Source organism: Ovis canadensis, chromosome 1, assembly GCF_042477335.2.
Source record: "Ovis canadensis isolate MfBH-ARS-UI-01 breed Bighorn chromosome 1, ARS-UI_OviCan_v2, whole genome shotgun sequence".
NCBI lineage: Eukaryota > Metazoa > Chordata > Mammalia > Artiodactyla > Bovidae > Ovis > Ovis canadensis.
Genome location: NC_091245.1, coordinates 8,167,175 through 8,193,076, shown reverse-complemented (window position 1 = coordinate 8,193,076; position 25,902 = coordinate 8,167,175). Strand labels below are relative to the sequence as shown.

General features: G+C 42.9%; 1 protein-coding gene across 24 annotated transcripts in view; it reads right to left on the bottom strand.

Annotated features, from left to right (window-relative positions):
* Window positions 1-692: 692 nt before the first annotated feature.
* The window catches only part of USP40 (ubiquitin specific peptidase 40), an 83,291-nt gene continuing 58,081 nt past the window's right edge, over window positions 693-25,902 (bottom strand). For 11 of the 24 annotated variants that reach the window (XM_069584851.1, XM_069584899.1, XM_069584860.1 and 8 more), the window contains 11 exons: window positions 23,026-23,062; window positions 20,947-21,011; window positions 17,635-17,709; window positions 15,138-15,264; window positions 14,351-14,445; window positions 12,938-13,053; window positions 9,165-9,230; window positions 6,527-6,737; window positions 6,282-6,377; window positions 2,742-2,836; window positions 693-2,519 (listed from right to left, as the gene is read on the bottom strand). In XM_069584851.1, the coding sequence (XP_069440952.1) occupies window positions 2,408-2,519; window positions 2,742-2,836; window positions 6,282-6,377; window positions 6,527-6,737; window positions 9,165-9,230; window positions 12,938-13,053; window positions 14,351-14,445; window positions 15,138-15,264; window positions 17,635-17,709; window positions 20,947-21,011; window positions 23,026-23,062 (1,095 nt within the window). In that variant the 3' untranslated portion in view covers window positions 693-2,407. Of the gene's footprint in view, window positions 2,520-2,741; window positions 2,837-4,268; window positions 4,443-5,330; window positions 6,190-6,281; window positions 6,378-6,526; window positions 6,738-9,164; window positions 9,231-12,925; window positions 13,054-14,215; window positions 14,256-14,350; window positions 14,446-15,137; window positions 15,265-17,634; window positions 17,710-20,946; window positions 21,012-23,025; window positions 23,063-25,902 lie in introns of those variants that run through there. The other 13 variants (XR_011255985.1, XR_011255987.1, XM_069585013.1 and 10 more) reach the window with 6 other exon arrangements.

Sequence of the window (25,902 nt, the reverse complement as noted above, 5' to 3'; positions counted from 1 at the left end):
TACCTGCTTTGAGACTGGGCATCGGGCCCAGGGCTTTCATGGGCACCTGAAAGGAGGCCTTGGGCGGACGGTCTAACTCGGCAGGTGCTGGTGGCCCCGCATCCCGGGGGTACGCTGTGGCCGCTCGGGTCCGTGCAAGGCAGCCTGAGCTAGGCTGGGCGCGTCCCTGGGTGTTGCCGTCACCCTCCCCTCCTCTGCAGACAGCACCCCCCACGGGGCCCATTGTGTCTGTTACCGATGGGGCATGACCGAGAATGGGCGCAGCAGCCATCTCCATCCACCCAGGCTGCAAGGCCCCGCCCGTCTTCCTTCACTGCTGTCTGTCGGTCCCTGGGGGACCCGACCTCTCTAAGCCGTGAATCCGGATTATTCAGGACTTCTGATGCCCTGTTCCTCCTCCTGCTAGGAGAGTGACACAGCTGCATAAATACGTTTTCTCTAACATAACCACCGTGGGCAGCTGCATTTCTCTGGAAGGAAAAAGAGAACCAGACCACTTCTGGTTTCTTCAAGTACGATTATTCCCATGAGTCTGAGTTTATTTAAAACCAAAACAGAGTTCTGTTCTTTTTTTCTGTTATTTATAAAGCAGTACTGAACTGGTCTTTTTTTTTAATATAAACCCCAGCGACTTAGCATCTGAAGTTCACTTGGGAAGAAGGCCAGAACATGAAGCAGTCAGCACAGAGACAGGAGGTTACAAATGCAAGTTTATTTTTTTCTTTAACAAAATCTTAGCGCTTTCTCCCTGTAGCTCTGCTCCATGCCCGAACTGCAAGGGCAGAAGGAGGGGAGCAGAGACCAGGCAGACACCTGAGGCAGCTCGACCTTTTCTTGTGGTGAGTGACCTCCCTTGAGGCCTCTGGATTCCCGGCTGTTACGTTACTGTCGGGTTACAGTGGAATGAAGGGGCACAGGGAACCCTGGACGGGGCACGCGGCCAGCCTCGCTCAGTCCCATGCCGACACTGTGGTATCGTCCCTGCCCACCAGGTGCCCTGGAGAGTTGCCTGGGTCTCCTGAGACAGAGTTGGTGCTGGAGAGCCGGAAGCACTCGCCAAAGTCCAACTTCTTAAAACACAGCTGCTTCCATACCGACCAGCATCAGCACGTAATTCATGAGGCACACATGGATGAGAGGAGGGTTTCTGAGGGCAGTGCTGACGCTGTCGGGGCAGGGGGAGGGCAGAGGAAGGAAAGGCGGCCTTTCACTCCTCTGTCCCGTCAGCGTCTGGAAGAGCAGCTGGGGCACAGCGACAGTCCCTTGATTCCTCAGGCCGGGGGCGCAGGCGGGGACCCCAGTCCACGCGTGCCATTTTCTTCTTATAACAGTTCAGAGCTATGTCAGTATCAGCGTTAAGAAGGCTGATGCGTGTGTTAGTCGCTCAGTTGTGTCCGACTCTGTGACCCCATGGACTGTAGCCCACCAGGCTTTGTCCGTGGGATCCTCCAGGCAAGACTACTAGAGTGGGTTGCCATTTCCTTCTCCAAAAAGGCTGATGAAAGTGTGTAAAATCAAGATAACTGTACTTAGCAGCACAGTTGCAATAAAGCATCACTGAGATCTGAGGAAGTATTACCTTCTCAGGAGTTCCTGCTTTGGGCTGAGTTAGCTTGAGACAGTGAATCACCCGTGTCCTAAATCCATCAACAGGAACACAGATGGTCTATTTGTCATAAATATCTATTAAACCTTCTAAACTGACAGCTGAGCCATGCCGAATTAAGAAGAGTCTGGGCCCACATTTTCCTTCTCTCCTGTTTTTAATCACAGGGGCCCAGGGCTGGCCCCCAGCCTGCCAGGCCTGCCTGCCGTGACCCCGCCTCCCGGTCGGGCTCCTGGACGGGGAGACACGCGGCCCCGCAGGCAGCAGGCCCGCAGCCGTGAGGACCCCCGACCTCACACGGCACAGCGGGCGGGGCGGCCAGTGCCCCGGCAGCACATACCTGACTCAGAGGGCGCCCCGCTGGGAAAGAGAGGAAACATTTTAGAATCAGACCTAACAGCCCCAAGGGGAAGGGTGCCGTCTGGGAGCCAGTTTCTGTGACGTGAGCTGTTAAAACCTGGGGGGCTGGGTACAGAGCGTCGCCTCGACAGCGGGAGGAGGAGTGGGGCGAGTGAGCTTGAACATGCCGCCGCATCCTCACCTGCAGTTAGTGCGGAAGGAGCCGCCTTTCACCTAAAGACGTGCAGGGTGAGGGGGCTGGCCAGCCTCTGCCGGCCCCCGGGGGGCGCTCCAGAGATGGGAGAAGCGCGGTCGCCTGGCCTGAGACGAAAGCCCCCTCTGCTGGTGACAAAGCAGGGCTCTGCAGTCCGTGTCCGCACAGGACAGAGAGCAGCAGGCCTACTCCCGGGCACCTGGAGTGGGAGCGCCGAGGTCCCATGCCGTCCGGCCCCGCCTGCAGCGCTATCTGAAGCTCCCTACGTGGATGGAGAGAGAAGCTTCTGGTCCACGGGCCCGGGCAGGCGTATCTGCACCAGAGAAGACGTCGCCGCTCTGCGCACGGAGGGCCTCCCGGCTGCGGGGAGAGAGACACCGGCACGGGTTCACATCCCAGACACCGGGGCCCCAGCAGCTCGAGGAGGGGCTCCCGATTTCACCTCCAACGTTCAGAGTCAAGTGAGAACAGGCGACAGATATTCCCACAACGCCCTGCAGACCAGGGCTCCACGCTGCAGTCAGGAGTGTGAGCCCGGAGGTCGCAGCCAGAACCTGTCCATGGTCGAGAACCCTCACTCACCTTTTCCTTTTCCCCAGGGCGAGCTCCTTCTGTTTTTCTCTTCCGATGTCGTCTTGGACGGTACTGAAATCATCATCGTCTTCAACCAGGAGATTCTGCATGGCACAGTAATTACTGAGCAGTGTTTTCAGACATCTTTCTAGCCTACACTTAAGAGATGTATGTAAAAAATAACCTACGGGATATCCAAACTGACATAAACTAGATTAGTAACGTGAAACAGTCTAGTGCTTGATGAGAACAAACTGAGCTAGGAGCAAGATGAGCTCGAGACAGACATGCGGGAGACCTGTCCGAGCAGCCCGAGGTATAGCAGGCCGCCCAGCCAGTGTGGCCTTGCGCCCGCGTCCTGACACTGGGCCTCCCGGAGTCTCCCTGGAGCCACCCCGGGGCCCCCTCTGCCCTGCTGGGACCCGCAGGCGGTCAGAGACGGGGACTCACCATCAGGGTTGCCGCCCCCACAGGCCACTCTGTCTGGGTCTACTGACCGCCTGGGCACACGTGAGCAGGAGAGCCTGTGTCACTAGGCAATGCTGAGGCCTCCCAGGCCCTGGGTTAGGGACACCAGGATCCCTGGCTACGTGCCCCACGGGGATCTGGGGGGTGAGCGCTGCTTGGGGGCAGTGGCCCTCCCATGCCTGACATGCCAGCTGAGGGGCTGCAGTGGGGCTGGCTCCCTGCTTTTCCACCTCAGGTGGGAAAAGCCTCCCCCACGACAGCCAAGTGCTCCGCTGAGTTCAGTGCGACTGTTTCCATCTTCTTCTTTACAACACAGGAACGTGGCCCCCGCAAGCCCCGGCGTTCCACCTGGTTCTGTTAGTGGCCGTCCTGTGACTTCTCCACTCACCACTTGCATGTGTGCTCAGTGCCACCTGGGCTCCGCTTTATCTGCTTTAAATGCTGTGTTCTCTGCCGCCACATCAATACTCTTCCCCCATTTCACGTATCCCCTTTCTGAGGGTCATTTAAGTTCTTCCCAGTGTTAGTCTTCAATCTAAATCAAAGAGCCCTTAAATGCTCATTTCTGTACACCTCCCCCAACACATGGGTGTTTCAGCACCCCACTCCTGTATTCTTGCCTGGAAAACCCCACGGACAGAGGAGCCTGGTGGGCTACAGTCCACGGGGCTGCAAAGCATTGGACACGACTGAGCGCACATGGACGTGCTCGTGCAAACACACACGCACACGGGTGTTTCTGCGTGTTTCTATCTAGAGTGGAAGCACCTGGTTGCATCATGTGGGCACCTTTGCTGACTGCTGCCAACTGCCATTTACTTGGCACTGGTGTTTCCTGGTGCCGCCCAGAGTCCCAAGAGTCTGGCCTGGCAGCTCAGGTTTTATCTCACAGGTCCTTGGTTACTGGGAAGCTATCTTTTCACCTGCTTTCTGAGAACTGCCAGGCATTGCTCACTAGGGGAGAGATGGGCAAAGCTTATTTTTTTGTAACTGATTTGCAGAAGTACTTTACATATTTGGGATACACTAGTCCTTATTGCTTATATCCTGATATATTATCTTTTCCTATTTGTGGCTTGTCTTCTCACTTTGTATCATTTCCTTTGATGAAAAGAAGCTTTTAATTTAAACGTACAGTTGTCCCTCGGAGTTCACAGTGGACTGGTTTCAGGACATGCCACAGACACCAAAATCCTGGGATGCTTGGGACTCAGCTGGCACTCTGTATCCACAGTTCCACACCTGTGGGTTCAACCAACTGCAGTTTGTAGTACTCAATGTATTTATTGGAAAAAGAAATTTGTATATAAGTGGACCCAGGCAGTTCAAACCTATGCTGTTCAAGGGTCAACTGCAGTCAATTTATTGACCCTCTTCTTTATGGATTATGTTTTATATTTCTTACTTTAAGAAATCCTTAACCTAAGTCATAAAAATTTTCTTATCTTCTAAAGGTTGAAATGCTTTTCACATTTAAGTCTTCATGTTGATTGTTGTACAGGTGTGAGCAGAGGTGGACAGAGATTTTATGGGGTCCACAGCTTATACAAATTGATCCTCTTTATGAAAATGCAATCAAAATTATGACTATAATTACTGAATAATTCATTTTTAATGCTGCCTCAAATACCTGTCAAGTTTCATTATATGAGTGATTCTGTTTCACTGCTCTATTTCAGTCTTGCCATGCCCCAAAGCTAGTCACCATGGCTCTGTAATCAGTCTTAATTCTGGGTACGGCAACACCCTGATCTTGTTCTTCAAAAGTTTCTTAGCTCTTTAATTTACATGGTTTTTCACTGTACTGATACTGTACATGATACTGAACTCACAGCTGTGGGACTACTGGTATCTTTACCATTGTGAGGCCTCTGTTCCCACAACATGGTATGTGATATGATTCTGTATCTAACTGAAACTTTAACATCTCTCAGTATTTCTGTAATACTCTCCAGAAAGGTCTTATAAATCTTTTTGTTGGATGCATTCCCAGGTACTTTGTAATTTTACGTATGTTGATCTTATAACCTTCTGAACTCTCTTAATAGAGCTAATAGCTTATTTGTATAGTCTTTCAAATGTGGAAAAACTGTATTTAAGAACAGTGTTATATATATTTTCCTTTGAGAATTTCTTTTACCTGTCTTTCAATTTCTGTTTATTTGCTTTTCTTTGTTGGGTGGAAGGTCATATTACATTGGTTACATTTTTTAGTATTGTACAATGAAGAACAGAAGTGGTGATTAAGGGAATACTTATTCCTTAATATAAATTTAAGGGAATACTTATTCCCTAACAGAAAAACTTATCTAAGTCAAAAAACAAATTATTAATCAGTTTAATAATTTATTAATTCTTAAATTAAGGATTTAAATAATTAACCCATAATACAAAAAATATAATGACAACAAAGTAGGTCTGTCCAAGGAATGCAAGGAAGGCTCAGTGTTGAGAGTATGTTTATGTAATAATACTCCATTACCAGATTAAAGGAGAAAAACCATATGGCTAATTAAACATGCAGAGAAAGCAGAGAATAAAATCTAACATTAAAAATCCAGCGCTCATTCATTATTTTAAAAAAAGAACTTCAGAGCAAACTAGGAATGAAAGGCGTGCCCTAACCTAAGACGGGCGCCGGCATGAAGCCTAAAGCAGCACACTTAGTGATGAGACTTCAAAAGCATTTTCATTCAAGTCAGACCCGAATTAAGGTTTTGGTATTGTGGTTCCACTGCCTCATCAAACGCGTTGTCTCGTTTTCCCTGCTTCCCCCTCACTTCGTGAAACAATTTATCTAAAATGGGGCTGTCGACGCTTTGAAGACTTGAGTGTGCTTATCTGTGCTCTTCTCCTGCAGAGGTTTCCTCTGCTCTTACAACTACGCCACCTTCTCTCTCTCCCCAGCTCCAGGCCCTCCGTTTCTTCTCCCTGCTAAGTTCTCTGCCAGCTTCACTGCGGCTTGCTCTGATATCAGCACTAGGGAGTTCTGCCGTGGCGGAGAGAAGTTAGTAACACTTGTCTATACAATCATTTGATTCTGGTGTTCTCAGACTGGTAAATTTACTGTGAAAATCTTACCTTAACACCAATAGTATCTCCATCTTTCAAGTAATAAGGTGCGCCCTGCAAATTATCTTGCTTTTTCTTCTTTTTCCTTTTAGTAGTTTGCTGGTTCTACAGAAAAATTAAACATCTTGAATTAAAACAAAAACTCAATCTCAAATTCTTAGTAAAAATACCCTATCAGTCTGTGAAAAATGGTAGTTAATCTATTCGCTGTGCCAGGAAGGCCCAATTTTCTTGAGAAAGCCCCACAACTTTACCCAACTAGACACTGGAAGCCATGCAAACTTTTCAGGAAAGTATTTGGCAATTTCAATTTTCTCCACGGGAAGTGAGTAGACGTCGGCCACTCGCTGCCTCAGGGAGCTGGCCGTCCAGCCACGGGCCGTGTCCCACAGCACGTCCACGGGCGGGCCGTAGGCTCTCTCACCAGGAAGGCGCATCTGTGTCCGCAGCAGCACGTCCCAGGGGCTGTGCCAGAAAACAGTCGCATGTCAGATTTACCACCAGAGGAGAGGGGTGCTGTGAAGGGCAAAGCTACTCCTCTGACTCTGCTGCTTTGCTTAAGGGATTCTCCCTGAACGAACCCTGATCGCTTGTGGGGAACTTTGACTTTGATTTCCTTCACTCCTGACCCAGAATGGAGGTGAGCGCCCATTCTGAGTGCACGGCACAGTTCCAGGGGAGGCAGCAGGCAGGGCTGAAGTCGGAGTTGGAGAAGTTCCTTCAGGGAGCACACAGGAAAGAGGATTGGTGACAATGGGAAGAGCCAGCAGGGTGAGAGGGAAGGGGCTCAACATGACCAGGTTCCCCGCCATGGCGACTCCCTAGGAAGTGCTGATGTCAGAGCAAGCCGTGATGAAGCTGGAGAAGAAACGGAGGGCCTGGAGCCGGGGAGAGAGAGAAGGCGGTGTAGTTGTAAGAGCAGAGGAAACCTCTGCAGGAGAAGAGCACAGATAAGAGGTCCTTAGAGGAAGAGAAAGAAAAGAAACATTCAGACAGGTCAGATGGAAAATCAGATGTGTGGAGTGTGTTTAAAAATAGGAGGACGTGAAATAAAAACTACAGATAAGAACTGGAAGATAGAGAGGAGAAATGAAAGCTTTAAGGACGGTGAGACAAGAACAGTTTTAATGCTGTATTTCTATTATATTGGTGTTTTATTGAAAGAAAGGGAAAAGCAGTTGTAGATACGGACAACAGGGAGAGTGGAGGCCTGGAGAAAGGAGACGGGACTGAGCGCGGGGAACTGTGGTCAGGAGGGGGTTTGTCAGAGGGTGTAGGTGTTTCGGGGTCACTGAGCAGAGCCGAGGTCCCAGAGCTTACAGAGGTTGGTCAGCGCAGACGCAGGGGTTGCTAAGGAAGAGACAGGGACTGCTGAGGACCCCAAGGAGACAGGGTCCCCACGGAGGGAGGGCAAGAGTGCTCTGGAGGTCAGTACAGGACAGAAGTGCCAATGAGGAAGGGGGTCTAAGTAAGTATACAACGTGGTCTTCAAAAAAACACTGCTCACAAAAATAACGACAGGATCAAATTACACAGTATTCTGTATTATAGAAAGAGCTCACGCAAATTAGACTTTTTACTAAGACATCATTAAAAACAGGCAATATATATGAAACAATTCACATACAAAATATAAATGGCCTACAAACCTTTGAACAAATGCCCCAATCTTACTAGTGATCAAAGCACTGAGGCAAATGAAACAAAATAACCATTTTTCATTTATCAATTTAGCAAACATTTAAACAATGACAACACTCGATGGCTTGACAGTAAGGTGAAGTAAATCCTTAGAAACCCTACTTGTGGGAACATAAATTGATGTACCTTAATGATTTATTTTAATGGAAATGAATTTAATGATTTATTTTAAGAGGTTTAAAATGTCCATACTATTTGATCCAGAAATTCCTCTCCAGGGAACTACTAGAGTAATATAATTTGCACTAAGAATGTCTTTTTATAAAACAGTGGGACTAAGTGAAGGCCAGGTATGGTTGAAAGAACACACTTGTTATATAGGCGGGCAATGAGAATCATCATGTCGGGCAGAACTTATATTTGGTGTTACTGACAAAAATGTCTTACACAAGAAAGTCTTATAATAAAAAAAAAGAATAGTTATGTTTGCTCACGGACAACCCTGGGGTGCTTCTTTATTCAATACACAAACTGACTGTGACAAAGGCGCTGCCCTAGATAGTGGGGATGCAGCATGACCAGGAAACAGAGTGCTTGCTCTCCCAAAGCGAACGTTCTAGTAAGAAACAGATGACAATGGATGATTCAGCAAGTGTGCATCAGGGGGCATCAGGATGGAAAACTCAGGACGAGGAGCAGCATGTCGGGTGCTCCTATCAGTCTGACCAGACTGTCTTCAGGCACTGATAAGAGCTGAGGGCGAGCGTCTTGCTTACATTTAAGGTCGTTATGCGTTCAATATGCACTGGGACTGACTGAGAAATTAATCTGTTTTTATGGAGAAATGAATTCTAAGATCTAGATACCAGATATACAAACACATTTCTAGAACATAATCTGTTTTAAGTTGCCAGACTCATTAGAAGCAGTGAAAAAAAACGCTTGAAATTTTAACAACTTAATAGTAAAGAAATTATCCATTGGGGTCAGTTGTTGTTTAGTTGCTAAGTCATGTCTGGCTCTCTTGGGACCCCGCGGACTGTAGCCCACCAGGCTCCTGTGTCCATGGGATTCTTCAGGCCAGAATACTGGAGTGGGTTGCCATTTCCTTCTCCAGGCGATCTTCCCAACAGAGGGATTGAACCCACGTCTCCTGCATTGGCAGGAGGATTCTTTACCACTGAGCCCCCAGGGAAGCCTTGTTGTGATCAGACATGTATGTAATTTTGTATGTGTAGCAGGATGTCTTACCCCAAGTTTTCTTCTTTCTGAAGGGGCTCTAAGCAGATCTCAGTCCTCTTTCCCAATTTATATTCCCTGATAACAAATGAAACAAAACAATACTGAATGACATATTAATTTTTTAAAGGTTTAAAAAAAAAATTCAAGTATTCTTAAGTGAAACAGTATACCATATAAGAACACTGAAAATTTAAGAGACTACCATGAAAAATTATACAGCAACAAATTGTACAACTGAGAAGAAATGGTAAATTCCTAGAAATATACAACCTACCAAGACTGAATCATGAAGAAACAGAAAATCTGAACAGACCAATTAGTAATGAGATTGAATCAGCAATTAAAAACCTCCTAACAAAAAAGAGTTGAGGATCAGATGGTTTTACTGATGATAAAAGATTTAATACCAATCCTTCCCAAACTCTTTCAAAAAAAAACAAACAAACCAGGAGGGAACACTTCCAAACTCATTCTATGAGGCCAGAATTACCTTGATATCAAAATCAGACAATAACATTACAAGAAAAGAATATTAAAGGCCAATGTCCCTGATGAACATAGCTGCAAAAAGTTGCAAAGAAATACTAGCAAAACAAATTCAGCAATACATTAAAAGGATCATACACTATGATCATGTGGGATTTATGCAAGGGGTGCAAAGATGGCTCAACATTTGCAAATCAATTGATGTAATAAAACCACATTAACAGAATGAAGGACATGATCATCGCAACAGATGCAGAGAAAGCATTTGACAAAATTCAACCTTCTTTCACATTAAAAATTCACAACAAACGGGGTATTCAACAACATAAAGGTCTTATTTGACAAGCCCTTAGCTAGTATCACACTCAACAGTGAAAAGCTGAAAGCTCTTCCTCTAAGATCAGGAACAGCACAAGGATGCGCTCATACCACTCATATCCAACACAGTAGCAAAAGTGCTAGTCAGAGCAATTAGCAAAGAAAAGGAATCCAGGTTGGAAAAAAAGTAAAATTGTCTCCGTTTGTGGATGACATGATGATATTTACAGAAACCTCTAAAGACTCCACCAAAAAAAACAAAACAAAACTTCTTAAATAAATGGGGACTTCCCTGGTGGCCTAGTGGATAAGAATCTGCCTGCCAATGCAGGGGACACAGGTTTGATCCCTAGCCCGGGAAGATTCTACATACCTCGGAGCAACTAAGTGAGGGCCACAACTACTGAGTCCATGCTCCAGAACCTGTAGTCCATAGGAGACGTGACCCCACGGAGGAGCCCTCCCAGCGCAAGGAAGAGGAGGAGCACCACTAGCCACAGGGACAGAAAGCCTGCGCAAAAAGCAATGAGGACCCAGCACAGCCAAAAAGAAATAAATAACTAAACAGATTAAAAAACACTAATTAATGAATTCAGCAAGGTTGCAGGACACAAAATCAATGTATAAAAATCAGCTGCATTTTATATAATGACAATAAATTATCAGAAAGAGAAATTAAGAAAACAATCCCAACAGCATCAAAAAAAATAAAATACTTAGGAATAAATTTAACCAAGGAGGTGAAAGACCTGTATACTGAAAACTACCAAGACGCTGATGTAACAAACTGAAGACACAAATAAACGGAGCGATTCCATGGTCATGGACTGGCAGAATATTGTTCAAACGTCCACACTACCCGCCACCCCCCTCCCACCAAATTTATAAGTTCAATGTAATCCCTGTCAGAATTTCAACAGCATTTTGCAATTAAAAATAGGAACAGTTCTAAAATTTTTATAAACCCACAAAGGACCTCAAATAGCCAAAGCAATCTTTTCCTAAGAAAGAAGAACAAAGCTGAAGGCATCATGCCCTCTGATTTCAAACTATACTGCAAACCTATAGTTATCAAAACAGTGTAGTACTGGCATAAACAACACACATGTATCAGTAGAACACAAAAGAGAGCCCAGAAATGGACACTTGCATATCAGGCCAATTAGTTTATAACATGGAAGCTAAGAACCCACAATAGGGAAGAGTCTCTTCAATAAATGGTGCTGGCGGGGCGGAACTGGACAGTCTCATGCAAAAGAATGAAAGATCCTTATCTTACACCATGTGCAAAAATCAACTTAAAACTAATTAAACGATTTGAACATAAGACCTGAAATTGTAAAATTCCCAAAAGAAAACCGTGGGGTAAAGCTGTGGCGTGATTTCTTTTTGGATTTGACACTAAAAGCAAAGGCAAAAAAAGCAAAAATGAACAAGTGGGACTACATCAAACTAGAAAGCTTTGCATAGCAAAGGAAGCCATCAGCAAAATTAAAGAGCAGTCTATGAAGTAGGAGAAAGTATTTGCAAAGCTAAGGGGTTAGTGTTAAAATTATATTGAGAACTCATACAACTCAATAGCAAAAAGCAAACAATCTGACTAAAAAATGGCAGAGGATGTGAACAGAAATTTTTTAAAGAAGACATACTAATAGCCAACAGGTACATAAAAAGGTAACATCACTAATCATCAGGGAAACGCAAACCAAATCCACAATGAGATACCATCTCACACCTGTCAGAACACTTAACATTGAAAAGACAAGAGAGAACAAGTATCAGTGAGGGTGTGGAGGAAAGGGAACCCTTGTTCAAGGGCGGTGGGAATGTAAATTGGTTCAGCCACTATGGAAAAACAGTATGGAGGTGCCTCAAAAAATTAAAAAAAGAACTATCATATGATCCAGCAATTCCATTGCTGGGCACCTCCCCAAAGGAAACGGAAACAGGGTTTTGAAGAGATGATCTGCACTCCCAGGCTCATTGCAGCACTATGCGCAGTAGGCTAGAGATGGAAAAACCTAGTGTCTTTACTGAAAGAATGGATCAAGGTGTGGTTTACGGGTATGTGTGCGCGCACACACACAGACACACACACAGACACACACACAGACACACAGACACACACACAGAGGAATATCATGCAGCCCTAAGAAAGGACATCTGGTGGCTTGAGATAACACAGACAGACACTGAGGGCATTATGCTAAGGGAGATAGGGCCACTGCTGCATGACATCACTTACATGTGGACTCCAAAAAGCTGAACTAATAGAAACAGGGACTCGAATAGTGGTTTCTAGGGGCTGGGAAGGGAAAAGGGAAGATGCTTGTCAAAGGGTACAGACTTACAGCCATAAACTATAATCAGCATGCTGTACCTGACATCCCCAGGACGTACTTGTAACACTGTATTACATACGTACTTATAATACTATATTATATACTTGAAAGTTGCTGATAAGAGAGTAGATCTTAAATGTTCTCACAAAAAAACCCCGGCAATTCTATGATGTGATGGAGGTGTGAGCTAACACTATGGTGGTAAAATCATTCTGCAATATATGTCTGTCAAATCAATACACTCATACAGTGTTAGTGAGTTAAAATTGCTCAGTCATGTTCAACTCTTTGCAATTCCATAGACTGTTGCCCGCCGGGTTCCTCTGCCCATGGAATTCTTCAGGCAAGAATACTGGAGTGGGTTGCCATTCCCTTCTCCAGGGGATGTTCCTAACCCAGGTCTCCTGCATTTTAGGCAGATTCTTATATATCAATTATATCTCAATAAAGCTGGGGGAAAAAACACTCAATATTTTGCTCACAGTCTCTGGACCAAAGTAAAAACAGGCAAAACTACATTTTTACTTAATATGAAAAACTGAAGTTGTCTCAGAGTTTGTGATAACAAGGGTTGTCCACTTGACAATGTGAATGACCTGGAATGGGCTGTTAGGGAGTGCTCACCAAGAAACCTACTTGAGCTGCTGCTGGTGGACTCGTAAAAGCCGGCCTGGGCGCTTACTTTCCACTGTCCAGGCTCTGAGGAAGGCTGGGGATGGGATGGAAAACTCCAAGGAGGGCAAGGTCATGGCCTAGAAAAGACACACACAACTGAAAACGCATTCTTAAAAACAGACTGCTTTAGGGAAAAAATGAAGCACTACACAATGACATCTGAGGGAGACAGCTTCTCAAGTGATGACAGTATCTACCAGAAACCCACAGGAATCTCTCTTACATGAAATTAATCCTGAGTCACTTTTGTATTCCTCTATGCTGAAATCACCTTGAGAGCTAAGTGACTTTTCTATTTCTGAGCCAAAACCTCCTTTTTAATGATTATCTTTTAGAAAATGAAACTTTAATTTCTATATGACTGTAACTCAAAAGCAGAGGCCACTCTAATAAAAGCAAGGACTTGTCTTCAGTTTCCATCTGTGCTACTATCATTCAACAGTGTTTCCTCTGCCAAGGAAATGACTTTCTATTTTGAAATACTGCAGAATCTCTGGATCCAACTGCTAGGCCCAAACCACTGTACTAATTCTGTAGGGTGGATATCTATTCATATACTTAGGTTGTATTATATGACATGGTCAATATTCATCCATTTTTAAATCTAGAAACAGTAATTTTATATCTTTTAATCCAATATAAGAAAAAAAAGTTGCTTCCTTCTTGTTCTTAAGAGAATAAGATCATTTGCTTTTTTTGAGAAAGGTATTTCAGACAGTGAGGATACACAGGATAAGTCAATCAGTGACTGATATTTAACTTACATGCCCCTACACTTTTTCCTTTATGAGGAAGAAGGATGTTCATTTTAGTCCACTGAGAGTTAAGATGCTTCTTAAGCATTTTGTGTTGTATTCAACCGAGCCTTTCCATTTGGACAGAGCACTCTGTCTGTGAATATTAATGTCCAAGAAAACAATGCAATATCTAGTTTAACATTCTAACATAAAGCTGAGATTCTGACCTCCTGGGCAACTGACAACACAGCTTTTGCTGACCACATTTAACACATGAATCACAATGGTGCAAAAACAATGTAAATAAAGTGAATGCTTTACAAATGTTCCAACAAATGTTTCCCTAAAAAAATCAAAATGAACATAAGCTGCAAGTCACTGAGAAGACAGTCAAATGGAAGCACAGCATGCCTGTCGGAGTGGGAAGAGAGGGAGCCACAGGGTGACTGAGCGAGCCCGGGGCCCCCGAGCAGCGGGCGTGTGTGGCCTGTGCGGTACTCACCACTGAACATGGCACAGAGCACATGCCATATCAGAACAGACTGTAGTTGAGGGGGAAGGAGATAGGAGAATATGTTAATATCTCACTGGAAGCAGCCAGATCACCACTAGGGTTCGCTGTAGGAGGAAGGCTGACCTGAGACTTCAGCTCCCCTAAGGTGGCATCTTCTGAGATTTCAAGGTCTCCCAAGTACCAGAGGGAAACTTCTTCGTGTGCGTCACTGGGAGCACCTGCAAAGGACAGAGTGAGACTTCTGACAGGAGCTTTAGATGAACTTAGCTCATATTTCTGAAATACAGGCTGTGCTGGGATACCGCACACAGGCTTAGTACAATTCTATCCAAGCAACTTGGTATCTGCAGGCTTCGAGTCAGCTTCTCAGGACTTCATGGGGAGGAAGCGGGGTCTGGCAGATAGGCCGCCAGGGGGCGCGATGTGGGCATAAGCCCGCGTCTTCTGCCAGGATGAGTCTGAGGCATTTCATTCACACTGTGCTGTCACTGAAAGCAACGGAAGCTTCAATGTCCCGTCTGTTACAGTGAAGGGGCTGCTATTCCTACTGCCATGGGGAGCTTGAGAGATAATATATAAAAATTCCTTGAAAAAACTGGATACATTGCCATAATAATAAAGATAATAAAAATAACAGATGGCAAATGAAAGGTAAAGCCAAAAAAAAAAAAGAAAAAAACACCCCCAAAATAAAAAAGCAAAACAGGATGGTATTTTATAGAGGTTACATACAAATCACTGTATAAAAATAGGATGGTATTATTATTATGCTATGCATCACAGAACTCATAGATTTTGTTGTAATTTAAGTCTATTTTAAAAACAGACATTTCTGTTGCTTCTCAGCAGAAGCAGTCATTCTACTTTTCTTTATGACACACTGGCTGATGTAATTCTGTTGTGTTCTCACCTGGAGTGGAACTGGCTTTCCAGACGCTGCCTTGAGAAAGGGTACAATTCGTCTGGTCCTGGTGATCCTTCCAGTGATGCAGCGGCCCCCGAGGCTGGTACCACCAGATGGGCACTGTCAGGAAACCCTGAGGAATGGAGATTTCGAACTGCTGATGCACACAGATTAAGTCAACTTCCACTTCCACAGAGAAACATCTTGATATAGAAAGTGTTCCTGAATTTAGTATTTTTCCGTAAGATGTATGTATTAACCATCATACATTATCATTTACCACTTTTACATTCAAAAGTTTAAAATCATAAAAATCAGTATCTAGGATGAATGGGACTAATGTTCTATAAATTAGGAACTACAGTAAGTGAAAAGTATAAACAAACTAACAAAATATTAGACAGAACAAACTACATTGGAAGAGCACCATAGCACAATACACCAGTTACATGCGGTTTTTAATGTATAAAATTTTCTAAAGGAACTTTCTACAGAGAAGCAACAATCTATTGATCGAAGGTGCATTCCTATATAACAACTACATGAAATTAACCCATCTCCTAAAACACACTCTGTAATTTCAGTTTTACTAACTTAACTGGTTCTTTCCCTCCCCTTTTTTGAGTTAGTAAAGAACCTGAATAGATTAACTATGCTACAGTGGTCAATTTCCAACAATAGAAGATGAGAATGTGGGGGAAAAAACATATTTTTAAATACATATTTTTCAAGAAATGCATGCTAAAATTGAATATTTTTCTGTTTATCAAATTGGTGACAATTAATAAACACTCAACTTCCACGCAATAAATAAATAATGTAAATCAGAGCAAAAACCTCTATTTTTTTTCATTCAGTTCAAACCTAAACTCTTGTAAATTGGTGCCACGAGCATAAACTGCTGCCAAGTTTCTGGAAAGTAATTTGGGGCTGTCAAAATTTAAAATGCCCAAACCCTCTGACCCAGCCATTCTATGGCTGGGATTTTATCTTCTGATATACTGGCCCATGCATACTGAGATATTCACTGCAAATTGTTTATGGCAGCAAAAACCATGAACCAACCTCAAGGTCCCTTTTTAGAAGACTGGTACATTACAGCAGGCCATAATTTCTGACAAAGAAATTTCAGTTCCAGGAATTTATCCTATGGATACATATGTGCAAAATGGCAAACAGACAGTATTTTTGGCAGTGTTATTTGCATCAACACAAGACTGGGAACAACCTAACTGTACTGGTTAAATAACTCATGGGAGCCTCCATACACATCAAACAGAATGAGACAACTTTTTGTGTATGGATGCAGCATATATATGGGGATAAACCATTAACAAAGAAAGCTAGGTGCAGAATACAGTGCCAAGCTTATAATCTTTGCTGTAAATAGAAATATGTATATATACATGAATGTGCGCACGCATGCTCCATATATACACGTGTGTATCGAAGCACGTGCTTCTGGAAGGATACAGGGGAAGCTGGCTGCCGGTGGAGGGAGGACAGACACCACAGGGATGGGACCTCCTCTTCCTGGCCCAGCTTTTTATATCCTTTATATTCAAAAATTAAAGAGCACGGTATAAAATACGACAATTCTTTGAAGTCATGGAAAAGAAAAAGGTAGGTCTGTATGTGCTGATGTGGAGAGATCCTCAAGACATACTAAATGCAAACAAAAAACACAAGGAATAAAACAGTGCATAGAGTATGGTCCCCTTCATGTAAACTTTGAAAGGCTATGCACATATTCACACTCAACATACAAACAGGTGCAATGTTTTTCTTGGAAGTACAAGAAAGGAAAAATAACTGGGCTCTTTCTGGAGAGAAAGATGTAAGAGAAACTTCTGTTAATCATTCTATAGCCTTCTACATTGTCTGAATTTTCTAATCACAAGCAAATGATTGTCTGAGTGCTAGAATTTGGGGTAATTTTATTTTCCTCTTTATATGTGTCCACATTAATAAAAACAACTACTACTAAATATTGGCTTTTCTGAGTGGTCATATGCAGGGTCTATGCAGAGGAGTGGCACGAGCCCCTGCAAGACCCACACTAGGACTGCAAACTTGGTTCAACTCTTTGGGAAAACGATTTGGCTTATTAATTCCATCTTTAGAATTGTCTTAAGAAGGATTTATATTTATTCTATTGATAAGAACAAAAAGTTTAAAACAAACTGAACTCCAAACAACAGGGATATAGATGAATTAAACTGTGCTATGTCATACACTGCATATACTGACAGTTTTCAGATTTTATGGTCCAGTTAAAAAATTAAATATAAAAAATAGGAAATAAAACTACATACAGTTGATGGAAGAAAATATATAAAGATGTAAAGTATGGTAGCTATCTGACTGGTAGAATTTGGGGTAAGTACTCTATATTCATTATGATTGTATTTCCCCATTTTCACACGATGAGAACATAACATCTTTGCAATCACAACACAGAAACTGTTATTTACAAAATGTCTACTTGGGAGCGAAGTCTTACCAGAGGAGGAAGTTTTCCTTCAATTAAAAGCAAAGTATCTCCAGAACAGATCATAAACTCTTTCAGCTTTGCATCCTAGAAACACAGAAAGTCTTTTTTGTCATTTATGACTTCTGGAAGGAATAAAGAGACCATTCAATCTTTTTAAAAAAACACACTGATGCCCCTATTATCGTTTCAAGAAATAAGTAGATGAATAATGAAGCAGATATTGAAGAGATGGAAATAAGCTAAGACTATAAAACAGTACATCATTATAAATTAAAACTGTATAATTAAGAACTTTAAAAGATTAAAGGAAGGAAGATGGATGAGATGAAAAATGGCAGACTAATTTACAGAAGATAAAATTTTAGTTCAGCTTAAAAGATGGGCTGGACTTGGAAAAGTCAGAGGAAACAAGGAATTTCTCAAGGAAAGAAGAACACGGCAGGACTTCCCTGGCGGTTCAGTGGTAAAGAATCCACTTGCTAATGCAGGAGACACAGGTTTGATCCCTGATCCAGGAAGATCCCACATGCCACCCGTGAGCCACAGCTATTGAGCCCGTCAATAGTATGTAGTTTTATTTCCATCAACTGTATGTAGTTTTATTTCCTATTTTTTATATTTAATTTTTTAACTGCACCATAAAATGTGAAAACAGCTCAGAGCCCAGGGGCCGCAACTACTGAGTCCGTACACCCTAGAGTCTGCGCTCCAACGAAAGAGGCCACTGCAAAGAGAAGCCGGGCACCGGAACCGAGAACAGCCTCCTCTCAGTGCAATGAGCGAAAGCCTGCGCAGCAACGAAGACCCGGTACAGCCAAAAAGTAAACAAACAAAATTATCACAAAAAAAGAAGAACAAGGCAAAGTCAAGGTTAAGTCAAGGGTCAGTATGATTTGCATACATGATTTACATAAAGGGGAAGAGCTAAGAGACTAGATTAATCAGAGTGGGAGGTATCTGCTGGAGAGTAACAGGAAAGAAAACTGGGTGGGAAATGGGTCACAGGTCAAAGAGGTGTGGAACAGAAAAAAGGGAGTTTTCGGTTGCTTTTAAAAAGCCACTCAAGATTTCTGTGAAGAGGATTTTTAAAGATCACCCTAAGTTGTCAGACCTGTGACATACTGATATGAAGTGGGGAATGACTACCTGGGCTTCGGGACGCCAGCTGTAGTAACTCAGGCAAGAGGCAAAAAACACCAAAATGAAACAAAAGACCAAAAATCAGGGTTTGAACCAGGAGGCCAGCAATGGAATTGGTTGAGAAAGACTGGAAAGACTGACAGGTCTCTGAAGGCCAGGACCAAATATGACCCATGTCAGGTAAGGAGGGTAAGCCGCATGTGGGGCTGGAAAAGGCTAGGGTGAGGAAGACTAACAGCAAATCTGTGAAGTGGAGCCAGTTCTGAAGGTAATGAGTTTGCTTTTAGACGAACTGTTTGATACTGGTTTGAGAATTAGCAAGAGAAGAAAATGAGGCAAATATTTGACTAAATAAATTGTTCTGACATCCAAACTTCATGTCCTGACAATTCTTTGAGGTCCACTTCTTACTCTAGGCTGTCAAATTCCTGGCCAGGACTCACAGGGGCCTCTCTATTGGCTGTTACACAGCAAAGATCTTTCCCTGGAAGGCCCTGCTTTAAATCAGCCTCTGCTGATGTCTAATGCCAGACTCTCATTGAACAGAAAGCAGGCATATAAAGCCTGGGGGAAAGGGTTGTACTGAGCACAACCATCTAAAGCCACAGATCTGGACTGTGAGGCCTGATGCTACTTGGAACGGCAATAAGATTAACCAGCATGGAAAAACATTCAACATCACTGATTACTAGAGAAATGCAAAGCAAAACTACAATGGGGAATCCCCTCACACCAGTCAGAGGGGCCATCAAAAAAGTCTACAAATAATAAATGCTAGAGAGGATGTGGAGAAAAGGGAACCCTCCTAAACTGTTGGGGGGACTGTAGATTGGTACAGTCACTATGGAGAACAGTAGGGAGGGTCCTTAAAATACTAAAAATAAGAGTTACCATATAATCCAGCAATTCTACTCCTGGGTATATATCCAGAGAAAACTCTAATCTGCAAAGATCCATGCAACCCGACGTTCACAGTGGCACTATTTACAAAAGCCAAGACATGGAAGCCACCTGAGTGTCCATCGACAGATGAACAGATAAGGAAGATGTGGCGTGCACACACACACACACACACACACACACAGGAATATTACTCAGTCCGAAAAATAAGAATGAAATAATGCTATCTGGAGCAACATGGATGGACTTAAGAGATTATCATACTAAGTTAAGTAAGATAAAAAGACAAATATACATTGCTTATATGTAGAACCTAAAAATTGGTACAAATAAACTTATTTACAAAACAGAACAGACTCACATACAAAGAAAGCAAATTTATGTTTACCAAAGGGGAAAGTAGAGGAGGGATAAATTAGGAGGTTGGGATTAACATATATACATTACTATGTAAAAAATATATAACCAACAAGGACCTACTGTATAGCCAAGGGAATTATACTCAGTATCTTATAATAACCCATCACAGCAAGAGGGCTTCCCAGGTGGTGCTAGTGGTAAAGAACCTGTCTGCCAATGCAGGAGACATAGGAGACACGGGTTCAATCTCTAGGTCAGGAAGATCCCCTGGAGGAGAGCGTGGCAACCCGCTCCAGCAAATGAAAAAGAATCTGAAATAGACTATATATATATTTTTTTTAACTGAATCACTGTGTTGTACACCTAAAACTAATACTCTAAATCAACTATACTTCTATAAAAATCAAAAACAAGAGGAAGAAGAGTAACCAGACTCCAACCATCCTATAATAACTTTGCTCCTACGTCTTATCCTAAGTGTCTGGTGGGATTTAGAGATGCAGCTTGAAGCAGAGCCTAAGTGATTGGCTGCCAAGATGGATTCTGCCATCATCAACTTACAAAGAAACTCTTGAGATTAAAACATTCAGGTTTCAAAATTGAGAGCTTATTTTCAAATTCTTCACTGGTCCTTTGTTCTCCGTAGCTCTCTGCCTCTTAATGAAGAACTACCACTAGAGACATATTCTCTTATCAAAAGAGGACTCAATATATACGTTAGATATGTTCCCACTTAGCTGAAACTTTCCCTCTGACTCTGAAAAAACTACAGTGAGAAGAAAGGAAAGTAGATCCACATATGGATTCTTGTATCCGAAAAAAGGAAGCTTTCTCCAGAATTCATTCACATGAGTAGGGGGGTATCCTTAGGAAAACACAAAACAATCACTTTGCAAATGAAATGTTTAGAAATAATCTTACTTCTTCACATAAAGGCTCCCCAGCTTCAAAGCACCAATCCATTTTTCGTAAATGCCATGTGTCTCCTAGGAAGGAATAAAAATCAGGATGGAAAAAAAGTCAGAATAATACGGTTTATGAGTTTTCCAGGAATGACCCGTCTGGATAAATGAATGTCAAATGGGATATAATCTAATAATTATTGACTAATTTTAAAAGTAAATCATCTCTTCAGAGCATAAAAAAATTAACTTGCTCCCCAACTTGGTGAATCTTCTGTCTATTCCACCAAGTACTATATGCCTGCAAATAAAAATACTTGGTACTAGTATGCAGCATCTATTTATACCTTTATTATTTACATGTACATATGCATGTCTACATCACACGTTAAGTGTAAACAGATGTACATACAAGCACAGAATCCCTTCTGAAATCACAAAGTTGTCTTGGACGTAAGTACACGCTAATGTTACTCAGCAACTGGTAACATGTACAACAAAACTGTTCCTGTCAATCAGCAGTTACCCTAACAAAACACTGCATTCAGTACAGCAGTTTAATGAATTGGGTATAAAAGAACATTTACAAATGTTAATTAGGTTTCTGATTTTCAGCATGTTTATTACACTGACAAAATGGGAAGAGAATATTTTTTTTTTGAGGAGAGGGAGCTGAGTAAAAGTTGAAAATCTTGGTTACTAAAAAATTAGTGATGTTTTATAACAATCAACTCCCCCACTCACCAAAAGAAGATCCAAATCCAGGAAATAAACACAGATCTCATATTTATTCTGCACAGGCCACAGGTTTTGAATCCCCCCCTCATGGCTCAGACAGTAAAGAATCTGCCTGCAATGTGGGAGACCCGGGTTCCATCCCTGGGTTGGGAAGGTCTCCTAGTGAAGGGGATGGCAACCCACTCCAGTATTCTTGCCTGGAAAATTCCATGAACAGGGGAGCCTGGTGGGTTACAGTCCATAGGGTCACAAAGAGTTGGACACAACTGAGCAACTAACACTTTCACTGTAGACCCTCTTTTGTCATTATTTCTAGTTTAAAACGCAGCACAGGTATGTCGCTTCATTGGTGTCTGACTCGTGCGATCCTATGAACTGCAGCCGGCCAGGCTCCTTTGCCCGTGGGATTCTCCAGGCAAAAATACTGGAGTGGGTTGCCATGCTCTCCTCCAGGGGATCTTCCCGACCCAGGGATTGAACCTGTGTCTCTTAGTCTGCCTGCATTAGCAGGCGGATTCTTTACCACTAGCACCAACTGGGAAGTCTCTTTAAATGCAATAAATTGTATTGATATTTAACTTAATATAAGTATGTTTAAAAAAAACAATACCAGTAAATTAAAAGTGAACACCATTACGTCACAGCACAGCATGGCAGAAAGAAATCAAGAGTTGTGAAATCAGAGCCACCTAGCTACTTATGGTATACCTCTGGGTGAGCTGTTTAGCCATTCTTTGCATCTAAGAAATGGGAACAAGCGAGGATCCCTGCTGGGAGGACTAGTGTGGAGATGAAACAAGGTACCGCAGTAAGTTCCTAGAAGAGGGCCCTGAGCCTGAGCAAGCAAACCTTGCTGCCGGGTGATGGAGCCCCAGGCTTCTACTCCGGTGCAGAGAACGGCAAGCTCTCAGTCTACTGAAACCAGCTTGATGCCTCCTCAAGCTCGCTCACATGGCTCCACCTGGGTAGCCACTTCAAAATATCCTGGGTTTATTTTTTTCATTCATATTACATTCCTTCTTTACATAGAAATACTGGGATCAAACACAACATACTGAAATGCTGAATTAATGAGGTTAAAAAAAACTGGTAAACGATCTAGGAAATTCTAGCGAGTCTAAATCTTAACCTTATCTCTTCTGTATCTCTGCTGGAGCCTATCTAGGCTTTCCTTCCTTAGACGGAGGCTAACCTACGCCTAGTTTTCTTTTAGCCTTCAAAGAAGAATCAGGAGAATTATGTGCATAGCTGACAACCCTGGGGAAAAATAAGTTTGAAAAGTTTTCATTAGGCTTATAGAAAATGCATTAAAAGTAAAGGACGGGGACAAGCTTAGGCATCATCACAGTCTGTAACCCACCTGTGAGGCCACATTTGTCCAGCATTATCTTCAGACACTGTTAAGAAAAAAAATTATGTTCATTTGTAGTTCTGTTTCTGAGTTACAGTACGAGAAACACCTTTCTTTTGACCCTGGGACTATCTGAGTCTGATTATATTTAACAACTCTCAAATAGATAAAGACATACATGGTTAACTGGTTAGGTAGGCACTCCTTAAGGGCTAATGAGGTGCCAAATCAGCAGAAAAAAAAAGCTTCCAGTGTTCACAACCAGAACCTATACGTTCATCCACTTTCAGGTCTGCAGTATGATTTTCTTATGAGGACTAACAGTGTATTTCTGACTGGATATGATTAATTAGGTTGCTTTCACTATGACTTCCCAGGTAAAGAACCCGCCTGCCAATGCAGGAGACCTACGAGACATGGGTTCCATCTCTGGGCCAGGAAGATCCCCTCAAGGAGGAAGTGGCAACCCACTCCAGTATCTTGCCTGGAAAATTCCATGAGCAGAGAAGCCTGGCGTGCCACAGTTCACAGGATTGCAAAGAGGCAGACATGACTAACGTGACAGAATGATCTCTGTTCGTCTCCAAGGCAAACCATTCAGTATCACAGTAATCCAAGTCTATGCCCCAACCAGTAATGCTGAAGAAGCTGAAGTTGAACGGGTCTATGAAGACCTACAAGACCTTTTAGAACTAACACCCAAAAAAGATGTCCTTTTCGTTAGAGGGGACTGGAATGCAAAAGTAGGAAGTCAAGAAACATCTGGAGTAACAGGCAAATTTGGCCTTGGAATGCGGAATGAAGCAGGGCAAAGACTAATAGAGTTTTGCCAAGAAAATGCACTGGTCATAGCAAATACCCTCTTTCAACAACACAAGAGAAGACTCTACACATGGACATCACCAGATGGTCAACACCGAAATCAGATTGATTATAGTCTTTGCAGCCAAAGATGGAGAAGCTCTATACAGTCAACAAAAACAAGACTGGGAGCTGACTGTGGCTCAGATCATGAACTCCTTATTACCAAATTCAGACTGAAATTGAAGAAAGTAGGGAAAACCGCTAGACCATTCAGGTATGACCTAAATCAAATCCCTGATGATTATACAGTGGAAGTGAGAAATAGATTTAAGGGCCTAGATCTGATGGATAGAGTGCCTGATGAACTATGGAATGAGGTTCGTGACATTGTACAGGAGACAGGGTTCAAGACCATCCCCATGGAAAAGAAATGCAAAAAAGCAAAATGGCTGTCTGGGGAGGCCTTACAAATAGCTGTGAAAAGAAGAGAGGCGAAAAGCAAAGGAGAAAAGGAAAGATATACGCATCTGAATGCAGAGTTCCAAAGAATAGCAAGAAGAGATAAGAAAGCCTTCTTCAGCGATCAATGCAAAGAAATAGAGGAAAACAACAGAATGGGAAAGACTAGAGATCTCTTCAAGAAAATTAGAGATACCAAGGGAACATTTCATGCAAAGATGGGCTCGATAAAGGACAGAAATGGTCTGGACCTAACAGAAGCAGAAGATATTAAGAAGAGGTGGCAAGAATACGTGGAAGAACCATACAAAAAAGATCTTCAGGACCCAGATAATCATGATGATGTGATCACTAATCTAGAGCCAGACATCTTGGAATGTGAAGTCAAGTGCTCCTTAAAAGCATCACTACGAACAAAGCTAGTGGAGGTGATGGAATTCCAGTTGAGCTGTTTCAAATCCTGAAAGATGATGCTGTGAAAGTGCTGCACTCAATATGCCAGCAAATTTGGAAAACTCAGCCATGGCCATAGGACTGGAAAAGGTCAGTTTTCATTCCAATTCCAAGGAAAAGCAATGCCAAAGAATGCTCAAACTACCGCACAATTGCACTCATTTCACATGCTAGTAAAGTAATGCTCAAAATTCTCCAAGCCAGGCTTCAGCAATACGTGAACCGTGAACTCCCTGATGTTCAAGCTGGTTTTAGAAAAGGCAGCGGAACCAGAGATCAAATTGCCAACATCTGCTGGATCATGGAAAAAGCAAGAGAGTTCCAGAAAAACATCTATTTCTGCTTTATTGACTATGCCAAAGCCTTTGACTGTGTGGATCACAATAAATTCTAGAAAATTCTGAAAGAGATGGGAATACCAGACCACCTAACCTGCCTCTTGAGAAATCTGTATGCAGGTCAGGAAGCAACAGTTAGAACTGGACATGGAACAACAGACTGGTTCCAAATAGGAAAAGTACGTCAAGGCTGTATATTGTCACCCTGCGTATTTAACTTCTATGCAGAGTACATCATGAGAAACGCTAGACTGGAAGAAACACAAGCTGGAATCAAGATTGCCGGGAGAAATATCAATAACCTCAGATACGTAGATGACACCACCCTTATGGCAGAAAGTGAAGAGGAGCTAAAAAGCCTCTTGATGAAAATGAAAGAGGAGAGCGAAAAAGTTGGCTTAAAGCTCAACATTCAGAAAACGAAGATCATGGCTTCTGGTCCCATCACTTCATGGGAAACAGATGGGGAAACAGTGGAAACAGTGTCAGACTTTATTTTGGGGGCTCCAAAATCACTGCAGATGGTGACTGCAGCCATGAAATTAAAAGACGCTTACACCTTGGAAGAAAAGTTATGACCAACCTAGACAGTATATTCAAAAGCAGAGACATTACTTTGCCGACTAAGGTCCGTCTGGTCAAGGCTATGGTTTTTCCAGTAGTCATGTATGGATGTGAGAGTTGGACTGTGAAGAAGGCTGAGCACTGAACAATTGACGCTTTTGAACTGTGGTGTTGGAGAAGACTCTTGAGGGTCCCTTGGACTGCAAGGAGATCCAACCAGTTCATTCTGAAGGAGATCAACTCTGGGATTTCTTTGGAAGGAATGATG